General features: G+C 50.8%; 1 protein-coding gene across 1 annotated transcript; it reads left to right on the plus strand.

The window, feature by feature from the left end:
• The first annotated feature begins 8,975 nt into the window (after positions 1-8,975).
• Positions 8,976-17,022, plus strand: LOC114696583 (keratin, type II cuticular 87). Its single transcript, XM_028874386.2, has 9 exons — positions 8,976-9,393; positions 10,994-11,202; positions 12,126-12,186; positions 12,977-13,072; positions 13,535-13,699; positions 13,946-14,071; positions 14,680-14,900; positions 15,582-15,613; positions 16,038-17,022. The coding sequence occupies exons 1-9, from the start codon at positions 9,010-9,012 to the stop codon at positions 16,229-16,231; spliced, it is 1,488 nt and encodes a 495-aa protein (XP_028730219.1). The 5' UTR covers positions 8,976-9,009; the 3' UTR covers positions 16,232-17,022.
• The last annotated feature ends 2,702 nt before the right edge of the window (positions 17,023-19,724 follow it).

Consider the following 19,724-nt stretch of genomic DNA (forward strand, 5'->3'; position numbering starts at 1 on the left):
CCTGGGAGGTTTGTGACCTCACTTGGTTACAGTTGCCAAGTTCTGATTGGAGTTTTCAGAGGCAGGGGTCGGAAGGAGACAGTGCTGTGAGCCCAGGTTGGGAGAAGTCTGGAGGGTGAGGTTTCCTCTTGGAGGACCCGGGTCACTCTGTGTGACTGGCTCATACTTGGTGTAATTTTATTTTTATTTTGTTTTTTTTTTCTTACAAAGACGGTGTATACATGGGGCTGGAGACATGACTTGGTGATTAAAAGGATGTGTTGCCCTTACAGAACCCTCAGTAACTCCAGTTCCAGGGGATCTGACACCCTCTTCTCATCTCTGTGGGCACTGGGCACAGGGGTGGTACATGCTCTACATATGGGCAAAACACTCATACACACAAATAAATCTAAAAATAAATTTAAGATGCATGCCCATGGTCCACACGTAGACAGCTAGGAGTACAACTGCAGGATGGCAGACATCCAACTTGACAGGATGATAGATAGTTGTCTTCCAAATATGTTATAATTACTCATTCATTGGTAATGTATAAAAGAGATCCTCCTCAATGTGTATTAACTTTTTTATATTTTATGTGCATTGGTGTTTTGCCATGGGTGTCGGGTCCCCTGGAACCGGAGTTACAGACAGTTGTGAGCTGCCATATGGGTGCAGGGAATTGAACCCAGGTCCTCTGGAAAAGCAGTCAGTGCTCTTGACCACTGAGCCATCTCTGGAGACCCTGTGTGTTAACTTTTAACAGTTGAAACTATGTAATTGTCTTTGTTACTTTACTTGTTGCTGGGACAGGAAGGGTTAGCTCTGGCTCACGGTTTGGTGGGGTAGCCTGTCACAGCAGGAAAGTATGGCAGCGGGCACTTGAAGCTGGCACCTGATGCTCCACTGCATCTGCAGTCAGGAAGCAGAGAGCGATAAACACCGTGCCAGACTCACTTTCTCCCTTCTGTTCAACCCAAGACCCAACCCATGGAATGGTGCTCCCCATATGTAGGGTGTGTGCTCCTAACTCAGCTAACCTAATCTAGAAACTCCCTTCCAGATGTGCCCAGAGGTTTGTTTCCATGGTGATTCTAAATCTCAGCAAGTTGACGACAAAATTAACCCTCACAATAATGAACCCTGGTTTGGGTCTGACTGCATTTTCAGGATCCCTAGTGAAGTCTAATATCACTTCAAACACGGGCTAAGGGGTCTCTCCAGCTTGTTCCCCATTGAGTTGATGGGATTGTGAGTGTTCTTTGTATTCCAGGTAGTGCCACTTTTCACAAGTGCCACAGACAGTGTCTTCAAGGTTATAGCTTTTTTGTTTGTTTGTTTGTTTGTTTTTTCAAGACAGGAGTTTCTCTGTAGCTTTGGAGCCTTTCCTGGAACTCGCTTTGTAGATTAGGCTGGCCCCAAACTCACAGAGATCCACCTGCCTCTGCCTCCCGAGTGCTGGGATTAAAGACGTGCGCCACCACCACCCGGCTATAGCTTTTTTTTTTTCTACTGTTTTTTAACTAAATCTCAATTGTTCAATTTTACCAATAAAGACTTGAGAGCCAGATGCTGGGGTGAAAAACGTGCTAGCTCAGAGAGGCAGAGAAAGCAGCCAGCTGACCTTCCTCTTTCACATCCACGTCCCAGGAAGAGCTTTCTCCTAAGCTAGCTCAAACAAAATTCCTTTTTTTGGAATGTCCCTCCCTTCTACTTCCTGTGTGTCTCGCTATCCATCTTCCTGACTGCCTCTTACTCTCTGTTTTTCTTCCTGTCAACTGGTTGCTTGCGCCGCCTCTTGACCTATGGTTGACTTTATTTACAGTGTTCAAGCAGAAGGCTTGAGGTGTGTGCTAGGGCTGAACCACACCACTAGAAACAGGTTTTCCCAGTAAACAACACAATCTCGGGGTTCACAGTGTGATCAAATATCTTGAACCACTCAATGTCTTATTTTGATAAATAAAAGTACTTAGCTTTAATTTTATTAATATCAATATTTTCTTCTAATCGTCTTCTGAGCCTTGTTTAAAAATCCTAGATCTCTTTGTCCCCCTTCCTAATATGATCACACAGAATAAATCTCTTCCCTGTTTCACTGTTACTAGTTTAACGGGCTTATTAAAGGTGAGAGGCTGAAGCTTGCTCATTGGGGCTGACCCTTAATAAACTCCAGGGACACAGAAAACATCTTCTGTGTGGTCTTTGTATTGCATTTGGAGATCATGGGGATCTTAAGAGTGATGTTTTCATCAAACATTGGACATTGTATATTTTTCTCCTGCCTCACCCTCCTTCCTTTCCAGGTGACCTATGACAAGGATGCTCAGTTATTTATTGTCCTTTGGGTCCCCGAGACTCTGCCATTTCCCCTTTAGTATTTTTTCTCTATTCTTTGGGTTAGAACATTTCTACTACCTGTCTCCAAGATCACTGACTCTACTATGAGCAACACAGAAAAAAAAGGTTGCTGCCTGGACATTAAAAACAGATCACCACACCTCAGTGGCCCAAAGCTCTAGAGAGAGATAAGGACTTGGACACATCACTCTCCTGGAAGACAGGATGCCCCACTTCTCCCATCACTTCAAGCCTTTTAACCATAAAAAGGTTGTCCACACCCTATTCCCTGATGTAAACTACTAATTGCCTCCTATCTCTTTCACTACCATCTCTGTCTCTCTCTGTCTCTCTCTGTCTCTCTCTGTCTCTCTCTCTCTCTCTCTCTCTCTCTCTCTCTCTCTCTCTCACACACACACACACACACACACACACACACACACACACACTTGACTCTTCCTACCTTACAGGACCCCAAGAATGAGTCATTGGTCTGGCTCGAGGCCTCTGGTCTCTGCTACCCCACTGCTAATGGGTCCTCACTGGCGTTCCTCTTGGACAGCCTGTTGTTGTCCTGTGTCGTGGAGATCCTGTAAAGATTTCAATTTTGTTATTTTAACATAATAAATTAAGTTTCCTAGGTTTGGGATGGCTCATTAGTAAAATGCTTGCCTAGCATGTTCAAAGTCCTGGATTCAGTCCCTATCGATGAAAAAAATTAGCTTCCCTGAGTTCAGATCAAGGGAAAAGGGAATAACATGAACCATGCGGCAGGAATGGGGTCCTTTTATCTCAGTGCTCAGTACTTAGAGCAGTCAGGCTACAATCAGTGCTCAGAAGAGGTGTGCAGGATGCATGGATGGATGGATGCATGGATGGATGGATGGATGGATGGGTGGATGGATGGATGGATGGATGGATGGATGGATGGATGCATGGGTGGATGGATAGATGGATGGATGGATGGATGGATGGATGGATGGATGGATGGATGAATGGATGGATGCATGGGTGGATGGATGGATGGATGGATGGATGGATGGGTGGATGGATGGATGGATGGACGGACAGATGGACGGATGGATGGATGGACAGATGGACGGTGTCCTGGTTCATTTCTGTTGTGGTAACTTTTTGTTGTGGTAACGAATATCCAGACAAAAAGCAACTGAGGGGAGAAAATGGTTTATTTGGCTTATAGTATCAAATTATAGCCCGTCATTCCTGGGAAAAACAGGGCAGGAACTCAATAGCTGGTCACAGTCAAGAGCAAAGAGAAAATAAAGACAACCTTGCTCGCTTTCTTCTTCTTCATAGAGGTTGCCCATAGAAAACACTGCTCTGCTCGGTGTGGGGGCACATGATTTCAATTCCAGCCCTTGGGAGACGGAGACAGGAGGATCTCTGTGAGTTCAGGGCCAGCCTGATCTACATATCAAGTTCCAGCGTAGCCAGAACTACATAAGGAGACCCTGTCTCTAGAAACAGTAAAAAAACATATATTCTTAAAAACCACTGCTCTAGCCTCATCTATCTGTCCCCTGGATTTCTGCCCACCTCGTCCATCGGACTGGGAGTGCTCTGGAACCAAGCCCTCCTGTCTCTCACTTCCCCTCTCATGGGATGAAGGATAGCTGCCCTGCCCCTGCCCCTTACTCTTTCATTACTGGAGACTGAGCCTAGAGCTTTGCGCATGGTCAACCCAGAAGCTGCACCCCGCAGTGTTCCAGGACACCCACCTTGTTAATGAAGGCTGCGAACAGACACGATGGTGATGGTGGGGAAGAGCTGGGCCCCCCCAACACTGCCAGCTGTATCTAAAGCTATGTCCATAGGAACCCAGGCCAAAGGTCCCACCGATGCTCTGCCTGCATCCCCCGGAGAGGCCACATGTGGCAAGAGGTGCTGAGCTGGGGTTTAGGGGAATGCCACTGAAGACGTACCCAGACTCCACTGCCAGAGTTCAGACAAAACCACCTACCTGTGGTGGTGGTGACTCTAGGCCAGAAAGGATGGAGCCAGAGGAGGAAGAACACCATCTGATGCCTCCCTCATTGCCACCTGTTTATAAACCCAGATACAAGGGTTCTCTGCCTTCTGAGGTGCAGTAACCATTTTGTCACTTTTGGACTTTGGGATTGCCGGCCATTTCTCCTTTCCCCTGGAGTTAGCTTTGGTGAATCCTGTGCTCTAGGAGTTCTGAAATCTTAGCAGGCTTCTTCCTTGTTGAGGTCTGAGTGTCCAGATGTCAAGCTCCACCGGTGCTTATGCATGCTGCACTCTGTGATCAGGGCGCGAAGGGGGACCACATCGGGCTGCTTCCTTTGGATTAGTAGCCAGACTCAGAACCTCGGCTTTGCACTTGGGCCACAGGATGAGCCGTGGCCAAGAACAAAGGACAGGCCATGTTGACCCCATGTACCTTGGCAGCTTTGAGACAAAGAGCCTCTCAGGAGCCCCCCAGGCAGAGCTTCAAGGGTCAAGTTCTCAGGGTAACCTGGAACACTTGGACTCTGCATGGCCCAAGGGAATATGACAGGTCCAACACATAGCCAAAAGTGTTCCTCCTCCCTGAGGACCCATGGGTTTGGTGAGCCTGTGTGAGCATCTGATTGGAGAGTTCCCAATACCTGTGTCTTTAAGTACCCCAGCCTGCTCACTTGCCTCCATCCTTCCTATGCGCTGTCAGGATGTCCCAACCCCGCTCCACGCCTCTACCTCAATGTGAACAAAAGCCCAGGGCTACTCTCGGATAGGTTCTGTTACCCTGGGCTCCCTTCATGAGAGCTTGTCTCACAAACTCTGAGTCCAGCCTACCAGATCCTGAGCTGAAAGGTGAAACCAAGGCCTCCCCAGACCCAGAGCAGGTGAGACTGAGGAGGTTAGCAGCTCTTGGTGATGACCAGGTAGGCACCTAGAGTGACCAGCAGGTAAAGGAGAAAGGAGAGCAGCTACAAGATACTGCCAGAAGAGCTGTCAATCAGGTATTGTGCTGACCCTGTCCAGATGCCTGTTGTGGAATATTACTTTAACTAGGCAAAGATGTTACATTTGTTTATGCTGTGGAATATTACTTCAACTGTGTAAAGGTGTGTTACATTTGTTTCTGCCGCATGTGTTTAACAATGTAAGGATGTGTGTTTAATCATGTAAAGATGTATTGCATTTGTTTCCCCTCGCCTGCCTAAGGCACCCGATTGGTTTAATAAAGAGCTGAATTCCATTAGCTGGGCAGAGGAAAGCTAGGCAGGGCTGGCAGGCAGAGAGAATAACTAGGAGAAACCTAGGCTCGAGAGGACAAGAGAAGAGAGGAGAGAATGAGGGAGAGACCCAGAGCCAAAAGATAAGATAAACATAAGATACACAGAAGGAAAGAAAAGTTAAAAGCACCAGGGAAAAGGTAGAAAAGAGAAGGTTCATTTTAGTTAAAAGAGCTAGCCAGAAATGAGCCTAAGCTAGGCCGAGCATTCAAAACTAATAATAGGTCTCGGTGTCATGATTTGGGAGCTGGTTGACAGCACAAAAGAAAAAGCCTGGTAGAGACACCCCTCACTTTGTCCTCATGGTGTCCTGGACAGGTCTGGTTACGCCAGTGCCAGCAACAAAAGAAGCTGAGGCTCAGATGCTAGGTACAAGTTCTCTCAGGTGGTAATGGTGGGCCTGAGGTGCGTTTGATTCCATACTTGACATGTATGCCTTGGAGAAGGAAGAAATGTATTTCTGAGGTAGGAGCGTTGATGTTTGTGGTAATTTGAAAAATGGCCACCACAGGCCCATAGGAAGTGGCATTATTAGGAGCTGTGGCTTTGTTGGAGGAAGTGTGCCCCTGGGGTGGGCTTTGAGGTCTTAGAAATTCAAGCCAGGCCTAGTGGCTCACAGTCTCTTCCCGCTGCCTACAAATCCAGATGTAGAACTCTCAGCTACCTCTCCATCACCATGTCTGTCGGCATGCCGCCATGCTTCCTGCCATGATGACAATGGACTAAACCTCTGAGACTGTAAGCCAGCCCCAATTAAATGTTATAAGAGTTGCTGTGGTCATGGTGTCTCTTCACAGCAATAAAACCCTAAGACAATGTTCTAATCTTGGTACCTTCCAACTCCTCACATTCTCCAGATCCAATCAAAGAGCCATCTCTTCCAAGGACCTGCCCTAATCTGGCCCAAAACCCCAATATGGGGAGTTCATCCAGTGAAAAATTCATATGATTTGGGGTTCAAAGGTCAGACCCCTTACTACTTCTTATACAGAACCTGTGTATGTCTGCCCTGTCCCAGCTGCAGCCTCCTCATTCACACTCTGAGCCTGGTTCCTGACGGGTATGATGACCAAGACAAGACAGCAACTCCACCCCAATGCCACAGATGAAAGGCCCAGGACATACTTTCCAGGGCTGAGACTGGGGAAGCCCTTCACCTCCCCAGTACCAGTCACCATATTCCTCTGATGAAATGCCAGTCTTGGATTGCATCTGATATTTCTCATGATTCAGCCTACTTCCCTCCCAAGTTCTAAAAATAATATAGGGACCATTATATTATGGAGCACGCTTTGCTAGGGCTGGATCCAGAATTAGTATGAACATCTGGGGGGACCACTGCAGCCTACGTGTCAAGCTAACCCTCTCAGGTTGTGTACTTAGCAGTCTCAACTCAGCCTGCGGCTCTCCCAGTCTCTGAATTTCGTATACACATAATTTTCTGTGCAGAGAGACTGGATATTAACACCCTGACTGGATGCACTAGCACAGACAGTCTGCTCAAAACCCAGAAAAGCTTCAAGCCAGAACTGTGTGAGGCTTACCACACTTCTGATTTAAACACTCATACGTCAGAGAAAGCCTGACTCCTTTGGTGAGAGAGGACTCCTCAACACTACTGTTCCCAAAAGAAAATTAGAATGTGAGCCCATTGGAGGATCAAGTTATCAGCATGCATAAGGTCCTGGGGTTTATCTCCAACATATATGAAGAAAAGGAATAAAAATATACAATCTTGAGTCAGATATGGTAGCACAGACTTTCAGGAGAAGAACAGAACATCCAAAGCTACTCTGAGCTACAGAGTAAGACCTTGTCAAGAAGAAAAAGAATCTTACAGCCAAGACACTAGAGTTGGGGGTCCATCTCATGCACAGAACCATGGTTGGGCTAAACTGATATGAAACAAACCCAGGCTGGACCAAAACAACCCAACCCAAGAGAGCATGTAAAAAAAAAAAAAACACACAGCAGTGGTGGGAATAGGACACTCCTTGGAAATGAGATGTCAGGGTTGACCATGATGATCTTGGAGTTCCCAGATTTAATTGCTGCATGTACAATAATAGCCTAGCTTTAAAACAAAGGAAGTGTGGGGTGACACGCATGTCTCTCTTTAATGCTGACTGCTGAGCACACACTCCGGTTTCCGCTGCTGATAATGGGACACATAATTAACCTCCTTTGTGATGGTTCTGGCCGCCTAGAGTCAGTGCCCTTGACCAACACCGAGATGAGGGGAGTCTAGAGCAGCTCAAATCTTGCCTCCAAGAACTCAGCCTCACTCAACCCCAGCCACACAGACACATGCCCTGCAGAGACCGCATGGAGCATCCCTGGACTCACAGATTCCGGGTCCACTCCTCGAAGCTTCCACATAAGTCTCAATGCCACTATGAGCTCATCTTCCTCTGAAGAAAGCCTTGGGAGTTAGGAGAAATCAAGTGTTAAACAACCCTCCACAGTGGGTGTGGTGGTTAACGCCTGCTGTGCCAGCATTTGGGGGGTGGGGGTGGGAGCTTTGAGAGCTCAAGGCTACTGGTAGTTACACAGTGATCTGGGGCCAGCCAGGACTGCAAGAAACCCTGTCTCCAAAAACAATGAAAATCCCTCTGTGGTGAGCTAGGCAGGCTGCTGGCATCCCAGCAGTATTACTGGCTTCCCTCTCCAAGCTGCGTAGAGAAGGGTGAGAGGAGGCAGGAGCTGAGCTGTGAGAGGGAGAAGAGAAAGTTTCTGCCCAAAGGGACACAGGAGAAATAACAAATTAATAATAGTGGAACAAATAGATAAACAACAAACATTTCTGGAGCTCTTAGTAAGTGCTAGGTCTCACCCTGAGGCTTTCGGGTCCATTATCCCATTAGCTCCTCCCAGTTGCTCTCAGGTGGATATTATAATTATTATCCCTTTATCCCTACTCCCCACAGGACATCTAAGGCTCAGGAAGATTATTCACCTGCCCAAAGTCGTGACATGAACTTACCCATAACTTCAAAGGCTTTGCCCCTCATCACACGTGTGTGCACACATCCCCTTAACCCCACACCCCAACACACACCATGAACTCAAAGGTCACTGTATACCCAAGGCCAGGACTTCCTAGCCTTCAGGGTGGGAGACCAGGTGGGGTGTGAGCCAACCTGGGATGGACACAATGACCCAACGAGTCCCAGCAGCAGGGCGGGAGGGTCCCGCCCGATGCCCAGAGTGCCAGGCCCCCGAGCTGACCAGGCGCTTCGTGGCACCATAAAGTCCAGGCGGGCGGGAGAAGAACGCCGTTTTATGGGGGCAGCAAGGCAGCCCCGGCTGCTTTGATTCCAACCGGCAAGCTCGTAAACGCCGGGGCGGCGGGCCCGCTCCTTCCTGCAGGATATAAGGCTCCTCGCGGGCCTTGGGGTCCAGATCGGCCCTGAATCGCCTACACATCATGTCCTGCTTCTCCTCCCGCCTCGGCGCCTCCTGCGGGGTCCGCGCCTTCAGCTGCGCCTCAGCCTGCGGGCCCAGGCCTGGCAAATGCTGCATCTCCGCAGCTCCCTACCGCGGCATCTCCTGCTACCGCGGACTCTCTGGGGGCTTCGGCAGCCGCAGCGTCTGCGGGACCTTCCGCTCCGGCTCCTGTGGACGCAGCTTCGGATACCGCTCTGGAGGTGTCTGCGGGCCCACACCCCCCTGCATCACCACAGTCTCTGTCAATGAGAGCCTGCTCACGCCCCTCAACCTGGAGATCGACCCCAATGCTCAGTGTGTGAAGCATGAGGAGAAGGAACAGATCAAGTGTCTCAACAGCAAGTTTGCCGCCTTCATCGACAAGGTGGGTGTCCTGGACCAGCCCCTTCCTGGAGCCTAAGCACCAAGTAGACCAGTGTAGAAGCGCAGGGAGAACGGGAACTTCTGGGTAACTTTCACTGACTGAGAAAAGTCACGCCTCTTCCAGACTGTTCCAACGCTTGAAGTGGAAAAAGCTTGCCGGGTGCTAACCTCTCCCGCTTCTAACTCAGCCTTTTCTCCCACTTTTCATGGAGAGAGTTCATAGCCCTGTGGGATAGTCTCAGCTAGGACGTCATGCTTTGTGCGATCATTTCACACATGCCTAGCGAGGCTCCTTTTCCAACACTGTGAGATCTCTCTTTTAGTGTGCCCCAAATGCAAATACCCGCACACACTTGTGTAGAAAAACCAGCGCAGTGTCTCCGGAGTGCAGAGCGCTGCAGCCAGCCTCAGAACAGAGGGCAGTTAAAGAGTGAATGCCTCTGGCATAGCCCTCTGTACCCAGGAGAGGAAATGGCGGTCACAGCGTTGTCCAGCCACAGTCAGATGAGACCCAGGCACAGACTGTCCGTTCCACAGGCCCCTGAGTTAGAGGGCCCAAAGCCCACAGTCAGTTTCCTCCAGCCAGGCTACACCCTGGGAAAGTGGCCACAGAGTCAAGCAGAAGAATCTTGGAGCCCAGAATCTGTGGCCCCTGACCAACACCTACTTCCTTCTCTGGCTCACTGGGTGACATGGTCCAGTGGTCTCCTCTCTCCACCTCAGAGCCTCCCATCCTGGCAGTGTGTGAGCTGGCCATGGCTGTAAAAGGGAAGGTAGAGCTGAGACAACCATGAGATCCTACCAGCTAAGACCATCAAAACTATCCCACGCAGTACCGAGAACCCTAGTCCCCATTTCTGGAAGCTCCAGCCCAAGGCTGCTCAGCTATATTTACTCTTGGAAGTAGGTACATGGGGCTCCAGACCTGGTGGTAAGAGGTGGACCAGGCCTGCAGGTGACAGTCCACTCCTCTCCTGCTCAGTCTCAAGGACTGGAGACCGAGAGACCCAGGACTAGTCTAGCACCCTGCCATTCCTCTCAACCAGCACGGTAGGTCTTGGCCACATCGGCACTCCTGTCTTCATGATTGATGGTAAACGGTGACATCTTTTTCCAAAATCTCCGGTCTACATCATCCACATGCTCTCCAAGGACCTGTGAGTTCAGGCTCACTTGGAACTGCAGGCCTCCTTTGTGGCAAGAACCCCAGAACACTCACCCCTGCCTCTCTGACGTCCCTCCACCCAGAACACCCCACACACACACCTTGTCCATTCTCAGTTGTTCACCAAGCTCCCTGGCCACCAAGGACATCCCATAAGTCACAACCCGCCCTGAGGAAGCTCTTAGTGAAAGTTTCTCTCCTCTCTCTCCCCTTTCTCTCTCCCTTCACTGCTCTGTGTTCTTTCCTCCGGGAAGCCTTCCTGATTGCCTCTACCTTGCCTGCACAGCTACGTGCTCCACCATCTGGACCCACCTGGACAGGCATTCGTTTGCCCAACCATTGCACACCTTCCCAATGAGTTGTGCCTGGCTCTTCCCAGGCCCTCAGGAGGGCAAGGCAGGCCGGCTCCCTCCGACAAACTCCTCTCCCATGACAGGTGCGCTTCCTGGAGCAGCAGAACAAGCTGCTGGAGACCAAGTGGCAGTTCTACCAGAACCGCAAGTGCTGTGAGAGCAACGTGGAGCCGCTGTTCGAGGGCTACATCGAGGCCCTGAGGAGGGAGGCTGAGTGTGTGGAGGCTGACAGCGGTAGGCTGGCTGCGGAGCTCAACCACGCACAGGAGGCCATGGAGGGCTACAAGAAGAGGTGAGTGCTGTGGGGATGAGCGTGTGCAGAGACAAAATGAAATGAGGTCAAAGACCAGTGGGTTTAGATTGGGCTTTAAAGGGATCCTCCTAAACAGAGGAGACAGTGGCACATGCCTCTGGAGTACTGGGTCTCAGCCTTCCTAACGCTGCACCCCTTTAATACAGTTCCTCATGTTGTGGTGACTCCCCCCCAACCATAAAATTCTTTTTATTGCTACTTCCTAGCTGTAATTTTCCTACTGTTACGAATCATAATGTAGATATCTGATCTGCCACCTCAGGGGGTCGCAACCCACAGGTTGAGAACCACTGCTTTAAAGCACACTCTCTTCTAGACTGGGAATTTAAAGATTACAGAGAAGGCTAAGACTAACACAGCTCAGTATTAAAGCTGCTCTTTCACAGGACCAGGGTTCAAATCCCAGCACCCACATGGCAGCTCACAACCGTCTATAACTCTAATCCCAGGGGGTCCAGCACTCTCTTCTGGCCTCCATGGGCACTCCATTTACATAGTGCACAGACATACATGCAGGCAAAACTCCCATACACATGAAAGAAAAATAAATAAGATCCCAAAAAACTGCTTTAAATAAAGATTGCAAGCTCTAAGATACTCATTTTTACTTATTTATTTTCTTAATTCACAAAGGCTCATGGAGCACCTGCTGGTGTTCTAGGTACTGGGGTAGGCCCTGGATGGACGCTGAGAAAAGGGTGGTTCCAGAGTCAGGCAGACTTCTTAAACTCAGAGAGCCACAGCCCAGGCACAGAGAGGAGGCCACATCAGCCAGGACAATCTAGGAGCCCAGGGGACTCTCGTGGTCTCCTCCAGGGATCCAGGTCCTGGGATATATTCACCTGGGCTTTGCTCTCTTTTTTCCCCTTCTCAAATCTGAGCCTTGTATCCTCTGTCCCCAGGTATGAAGAGGAAGTGGCACTCAGGGCCACTGCTGAGAATGAATTTGTGGCCCTGAAGAAGGTGAGTGACTCAGAATAGTCATCCTTCGGTCAGAGCTGACATGGAACACAATATACTGGACACCGGAGGCCGCTGCTCCCAGATTCACCAGGACCAACCCCTGCATAGCCCTGGGCCTCAGAGCCCCATGGCAGCCTCGCTTGGGGACTGCTATTTCATGCTCATTTGCCTAGGCATCTAGCCTCCCTTGGCCCTGGGCCTGTTAGTAGAGTGGGCACCTGATACACAGTAGGGAAGGAGAGAGCACCAGTTGCCAAGGCACCCTTAGACAGCCACAGTGGGAACACGGTGGTAAAGATGCCTGGTGTTGCTTGCTTCCGAAGCGTGAGCCTCCTTGAGGACTCACCTCCTCACCACCGGGATGAGGGCACTTCTGTGAGCACCTGAGGCCCAGGAGCAGAGGGTCAGGCTGGGCTGCCCTGGGTCCTCAGCTCCAACATAGGCCTGGTTCTTCTATAAGACCCAGGACACAGCTGCAGGGCTCGATTAGAAATGGCGCATCCCACACTTCCACACTAGACCCCAGGTTTGGGGGATGATGCCAGCTGTGGATTTAGAGGACCCATTCCCATGGCAACAAGGCTGTGCCTGGGACCCTCAGATCCCCCTCCCTTTCCATTCCCACTCCTCACCAATGACATGAAAGGTACTGCTCGCACCACGGCCATGGGCCCCGGGATGACCACAGTGGAGGGCCTCCCCAGAGTTGCTCAGCCCAATAACTGGAGAGGGGAAAAACGGAAATCTAGTGAGCACCCTGTGAGACTCTTGGTTTGTCTTCGCCCGTTAGGATGTGGACTGTGCCTACCTCCGTAAGTCGGACCTGGAGGCCAATGCTGAAGCACTGACACAGGAGATTGACTTCCTGCGGCGACTCTATGAGGAGGTAAGGGGACACAGGGAAGTGGGGCAGGAGGAGCCTGGAACACTTTGGGATGGACTTGGGACCACTGTGGTCTCTAAGCTCCCCAGTGGAGGCAGGGTACAGGATATTGTAGAAATCGGAGGCGTACTTCTTACTCCCAAGTGAAGATGGTAGCTTGCCATCTCATCTCACACCCCACACAAGCTAGACTCCCTGGTTACTGTAACCACGGTGATCACAAGTGGTAAACTGAGGTCTTGAGGCCAAAGCACCTAGCAGAGTTTACAGACATCAACTGTGTCTCCACAGGGATGACACAGGGATGGTTCCAGGGCGCAGTGGGGGGCGGGGGGACACTGGGGCATCACAGTGGCCACCAGACTGAGATCATTGGGGAGGCAGGGAAGCAGACAGAGACTGGGAGAAGGTAGGCTGCCAAGAGTAGTGTGTGAACTAAAAAGAGCTTTCCTCCCTCTCCTGCAGGAGATCCGAATCCTCCACGCCCACATCTCAGACACCTCCGTCATCGTCAAGATGGACAACAGCCGGGACCTGAACATGGACTGCATCGTGGCTGAGATCAAGGCTCAGTATGATGACATTGCCACCCGAAGCCGGGCAGAGGCCGAGTCCTGGTACCGCACCAAGGTGAGTGGTCACAACACCTGTCCTTAGACACGCCAGTGGGAAGGACTCCAGGATCTATCAGAAGAGGTTTCATGCACCCCAAGAATCGCAAGAAGATGGCAGACAGCTCCAGGTGGAGGAGGCAGCCCCGGCTGAGCACTGTGCTGCTGTGCATCTTGCACATCTTGCACACTCAGTGGTGGTGTGCTCACTGGGTCGATGTTGCATCCTGTGCCTCATGGGCATCTCTGCTTCCCTCATCCCCAGTGTGAGGAGATGAAGGCCACAGTGATCCGTCACGGGGAGACCCTGCGTCGCACCAGAGAGGAGATGAATGAGCTGAACCGCATCAACCAGAGGCTGACGGCCGAGATTGAGAACGCCAAGTGCCAGGTAAAAAGCCCAACCCCCACTCCACGCCCAGCATGAGGAGGGAGTGGCATCAGCTGGCAGCAGGCAGGTGCGAGTTAGGCTCCTTGCCAATGAGTAGGACTATAAGCCAACACCAAGCTGAAAGCCTCCTGAAAAATACTTTCATTGCTGCTGCATGGTGACGATGCCCAGTGTGGAGATGCAAGGACTTCCTGGTCCTGAGGCCAGAATGAGGCAGAGAGAATGTCACTGGTTGTAAGGTATAGGGAAATGGATTCTAAAACCAGTCCTGGCACCCACAAGTCACGAGCTTTGGGTAAGCTGTTTAACTCCTCCAGCCCATCGTTCGAGATCAGCAGTCACACATTCAGGCAAACAGAGGCCGGTAATGATGAGCAACAGGCTAGTCCAAGGCACAAGAGTGTGGCCAATTAAAACACACAAAACAGCCGAACTGACAAGACCCAACAGAGACAGACAACAAGGGCCTGCAGGGCTAGCGTGGTGACACCCCATAACGTTTCCAAAAGAAGCGTGAGTCGGCAACACTGGGCTAATGGCCAGAACTGAACCCATAGAACCGACGTTCCCAGAGAACAGGAACTTTAACAACCTTCCCTGCATCCCAGAACACCAAGCTGGAGGCCGCAGTGACCCAGTCTGAGCAGCAGGGAGAGGCCGCCCTCACCGATGCCCGCTGCAAGCTGGCTGAGCTGGAGGCTGCCCTGCAGAAGGCCAAGCAGGACATGGCCTGCCTGCTCAAGGAGTACCAGGAGGTGATGAACTCCAAGCTGGGGCTGGACATCGAGATCGCCACCTACAGGCGCCTGCTGGAGGGCGAGGAGCACAGGTGAGCTGAGGAGGGCCATGTGGGGATCCATCTGAGGGCCAAAATGTCTCCAACAAACAAGCTAAGACCTGTCAATCCTTGCATGGAAGGGGCAGAGACCCTGGTGACACAGCTCTGACAATCCCGACTCCAGGCCAGACTTCAGTAATAATAGTTACCTATCATATATCCTATGCTCTGTGTCAAGCACCCATTTATAATCCTCCATCCTATCCAAAAACAGAAATGGGTTGGCTGAATGTTCAGCACCTTTCCCATGGCTACAAAGTTACTAACCTGTAGAGCTGAGACCCAACACTCAGTCCTGGGCTTCTAAAGCCCATTCGTAGCTTCCCTTGAAGGTGGGCTCATGTACAATAAGGATGATGTACCCTGTAGCTCTGCCTCATCCTTATTGTGAGCACTATTGGCATTCAGCAGGCTCAGGCACCCTGATGGCAGGCAGTGTGTGGAAGTCACAATTCCACTAACTAATGCTCTAAACCAGGAGGACTGGTCTCCATAGATGGGGGACACTTTAAAGAAAGAAAGTGAATATTCCATGAAGACTTGGGGAGCCCTTCCTGCCTCTCAGGAGATAGATCCAACCTAGAATAAAAGCTGACCTTGTCTGTCCCCAAGCAACTGTCTCAAGGAATCCAGCTCCTGCTTGGAACTAATGGTGCTTTCTTTTCTCCCTAGGCTGTGCGAGGGTGTGGGCTCTGTGAATGTCTGTAAGTATCTGCTGGAAATGCCCCCTAGAAAAATGATTGAGGGATGGGTAAAGCTTCACCATGGGCCAACCCCACCCAACCTCCAATGTTCCCCAACTCTCATAGTCTTTCCTCTTCTCCAGGCTCCTCCCTAAGGACTGCTGGGCAGGGGGTGAGGGTGGCAGGTGGGAGAGTGAGGAGTGCTGAGTTGGGGGGTAAGGGAGGCTCAAAAAAAGTTGAGCGCCCCTTGCTGGTGGCCACTAGAAACTGCAGTCCAGGGAAATGGGTCCAGGAATCATCACACCTCTCAGATGTGCTGGGAGGTTGAAAGAACAAAACCTGTCTTGTTAACCACTGATCCCTGCATGTGAAGCCCTCAGGGACCTGTGGTAAGTGGGTGACACTTGAGCAAGCCCCTTATCCCTCCCTGTTCCTCTTCCCACAGGTGTCAGCAGCTCCCGTGGTGGAGTCACATGTGGGGGCCTCACATATGGCACAACCCCAGGGCGTCAGATTGCCTCTGGCCCCTCTGCTACTGGGGGCAGCCTCACAGTGATGGCCCCTGACTCCTGCTCCCCTTGCCAGCCACACCCCACCAGCTTCAGCTGTGGGAGCAGCCGCTCAGTGCGCTTTGCTTAGAAACAGGACCTCCAACTGAGCCACCTCTCTGCCCCTGAATGGAGTGATGTGTGAATGGAAAATGTGCACTTGCTTCCAGAATAGTCCAGATGTTCTGTAAGGGAAAAGAGCTCAGGGTCTCTTTCCTCCAACTTCTTCTTTTAGGGAGTTGTTTCTCGGTTCTCCTCTGGCTTCACTTTAGAAGCTTATTCCCAGGCCTTCCCTTAATTCCAACCTGTCTTCAAACACCTATAATTGATTTGTGTCATTCACCAAGTCCTCTGGGACACTCCCAATCACCCAGGGTGGCTGGATAATAAAGCTTGGCTTTCATAGGTCAAGGCATAGTCCTAACCACCCAGTGATTCTCCCCAAAACCAAGAACCAGAGGGAACTCTCACCAAGCAGCTCCCACTTCTGGCCCCAGGTACATGGCCTCAGAGGCAGCAAGCACCTGCCTATCATTGGTTGTGTTTGCTCATCTCCCTGACTGACTGCCTTCCTTGGGGCAACCTGCTCCAGCCAGACTCCTTGGGTTGCCTCCCAGAAAACAAGTCTACTCTCTGGGGAGTTCTGCTACCTACAGCCCCTGGCTAGGGGGATTTGAACGGGTCTTGCTATTCAAGACACCTTTACACGTTTCAAAGACTCCATTCTTGCTCCAGGCCTTCCTTGCCTGTGCAGAAGGGAACTGCCCGCTGGAGAGCTGATGGGATGGGGACTGAGGCCACTTTCCGGTTCTGTCTGTGGGTGCCTTGCCTTCTGGGTTGACCCCATCTGTGTTTCAATAAATGCTGCTGCGATGCAAGGGTGCCTGATGTTTTGTGCCAGGGTCGCCGCTCCCTGCTTCTTTGCCCTCACCAGCCAACCAACCCTAGGCCAGCCCCACACTGGTAACCAGCATTTGGAAAACCCAGTATCGAATGTCACAGGGTAACTGTCTCCACTCACCCCTATGACTCCTCCTCTTCCAGTCCATTCCCACAGCCTGATCCACTTGTCCTCCTCTGTCCCTGCCAGGCTAGAGCACAGTCCCCCCCATAGCATCCTCCCCCAAATAAGTCATCCTGCTGTCTTAGTTAAAGTTACTGTTGCTGTGATGAAACACCATGACCAAACCAACTTAGGGAAGAAAAAATTTATTCAGCTCACACTTCCAAATTCGTCATCACTGAAGGAAGTCAGGAAAGGAACTCACACAGGGCAGGAACCTGGAGGCAGGAGCTGATGCAGAGGCCATGGAGGAATGTTTATTGGCTTGCTCCTCCTGGCTTGCTCAGCCTGCTTTTTTTTTTTTACTGACCCAGGACCCTGATGGGCTAGGCCCTCCCCCATCAATCACTAATTAAGAAAATACCCTATAGGCCTGCAGCTCAGCCTCTTACGGAGGCATTTTCTGACATAGGGTCCCTCCTCTCTGATGATTCTAGCTCCCACCAAGTTGACCTAAAACTAGCCAGCACACCTGTCTTTTAGCCCCACCCTTCACATGCTTAGCAGCCAGAATCCCTTCCCAAATTCACTGCCACATTCCTACCACTGGGCTCAGGTCACTCCCAGCACTGGCATGTGCTTCTTCCCCCACCTACTCCTCCTTCCTGGACAACTTCCCTCCCAGTGCGGGTTCCCCAGACCTCCACAAAGAGACAGGTCTGCCCTCCTGAGGCTCCAGGACCACCTCACTGCCTTCCAAAGCAGACACACGGCCAGTCCTGTGCCCCTCATCTATCACCTGTACCTGTACTCAGTGATCTTCTCTAGTGGCCACCACCTCTGTGTCACAGCATATAAAACCCTGAAGATACCTGGTTCTGTCTCCATGGCTTCAGGTCTTATCAAAAGGTTAATCTAGAAATTTCTTGAGGGCAGAATGTGTCTCCTGCTCTGAGCCTTCACTAGGCCCCAGGATGGAGCTCAGAGCATGCCAGGCCTGTGATGTGTAGAGTGATCTTAAGAAGCTGAGGAAGTAGGAACCATCGACACTCAGCCCCCTCAGACTCCATCTCTGCACTAGAACACACCGGCTGTCACTCTCCTGGGGCAGGTGTCTGTCCACCAGCCCCTCTGCTGCCCTACTCTCCTCCATCCCCATCTCTCAGCCTCTTTCATTGGTAGAAGGTGAGACCTGAGTCACTCTCCTGGTTCCTAACTTCAAGCCCGAAGGATTATGAGCCAGCTGGAGAATGCTGGCTGCTCATTTGAGGTTTGCCAGGTGACCCCAGACAGGCTCCTGTAAGCCTTCCCCTCCTTCATTCCGACTCTCTGGACCCTGACCACATCTGTGATCACTACATCATTTAAGACACGTCATTCGTCTACAAGGAAACCGAATTTCAGAGGCTAAAATGTCAGACGATGGCAATGGGGCTGATGACTGCCAGGTCTCGGTGACGTCTTTGGCAAGAAGCAGCCTCTGTGTTCTGGGCCCCAGCAGGGCTTGAGATGGCAGGGTAGCCTTCTCAGCTCTACCACATCCTGTGCTCCTGGGAAGCTGAAGTGAGTCCACGCTGGAGAAAATAACTTGATCTCAACAAGGATACAGGCTAAACAAACCTGAGCTACGTAATCTTAGACCCCAAACTGTGACACCACACACCGACTAGTGAAAAGGTCAGAGTCTGGAGGACGTGAGTAAGCCCTTTCATGTTTCCATGTTTGTGTGCAGCAAAGACACAGCATCAACTCTTGGGACCACAGGACTCTGGGGCTCATGTAGCCTTCTTCTAACAAGAGCTGTGTTCCCTGAGCAAGGCAACAGGAGCCACCCAAGTTCCTTTATAGACTTTTTATTAGAAAAAAAGTATATGTGTGTGTGCACATGCATATGTATGTGTAGTATATATGTTTGCATGTTTGTGTGTGTACACGTGTGTGCATGTGTGTACATGCATGTAGTGTGTGTGTATAATGAACAGAGGTCAATGACAAGTGTCTTCCTTGTATACTCTCCACATTGTCTTTTGAGACAGGGTGTGCTGGCTAGTTTTATGTCCACTTGACACAGATAAAGTCATCTAAAAGGAAGGAGCCTCCACTGATACAATGCCTCATAAGGCTGTGATGTAGATGTAGGCAAGCCTAGAGGGCATTTTCTTGATTAGTGATTGGTGGGCGAGAGCCTAACACATTGTGGGTGGGGCCATCCTGGTCTGGTGGTCCTGGGGTTCTATAAGAAAGCATGCTGAGCAAGTCATGGGGAGCAAGCCAGTAAGCAGCATCCTCCATGGCTCTGCATCAGCTCCTGCCTCCAGGTTCCTGTCCTGACTTCCTTCAATGGTGGACTGTGATGTGGAAGCCAAACAAACCCTTTGCTCCCCAAATTGCTTTGGCCATGGTGTTTCGTCACAGCCATGGTGACCCTGACTTGGACAGACGTTGGTACCAGGACAGTGGGGCATTGCTGTGACAGACCTGACCAAGTTCTTTTGTGGAGGATTGTAGAAGGTCTTTGGAACTTTGGGCTAGAAAAGCCACTGATTGTTGAGAGCTCAGTGGGCTGTTCCATAGGATTCTG

This window comes from Peromyscus leucopus, chromosome 20, assembly GCF_004664715.2.
Source record: "Peromyscus leucopus breed LL Stock chromosome 20, UCI_PerLeu_2.1, whole genome shotgun sequence".
In the NCBI taxonomy this organism is placed as follows: Eukaryota; Metazoa; Chordata; class Mammalia; order Rodentia; family Cricetidae; genus Peromyscus; species Peromyscus leucopus.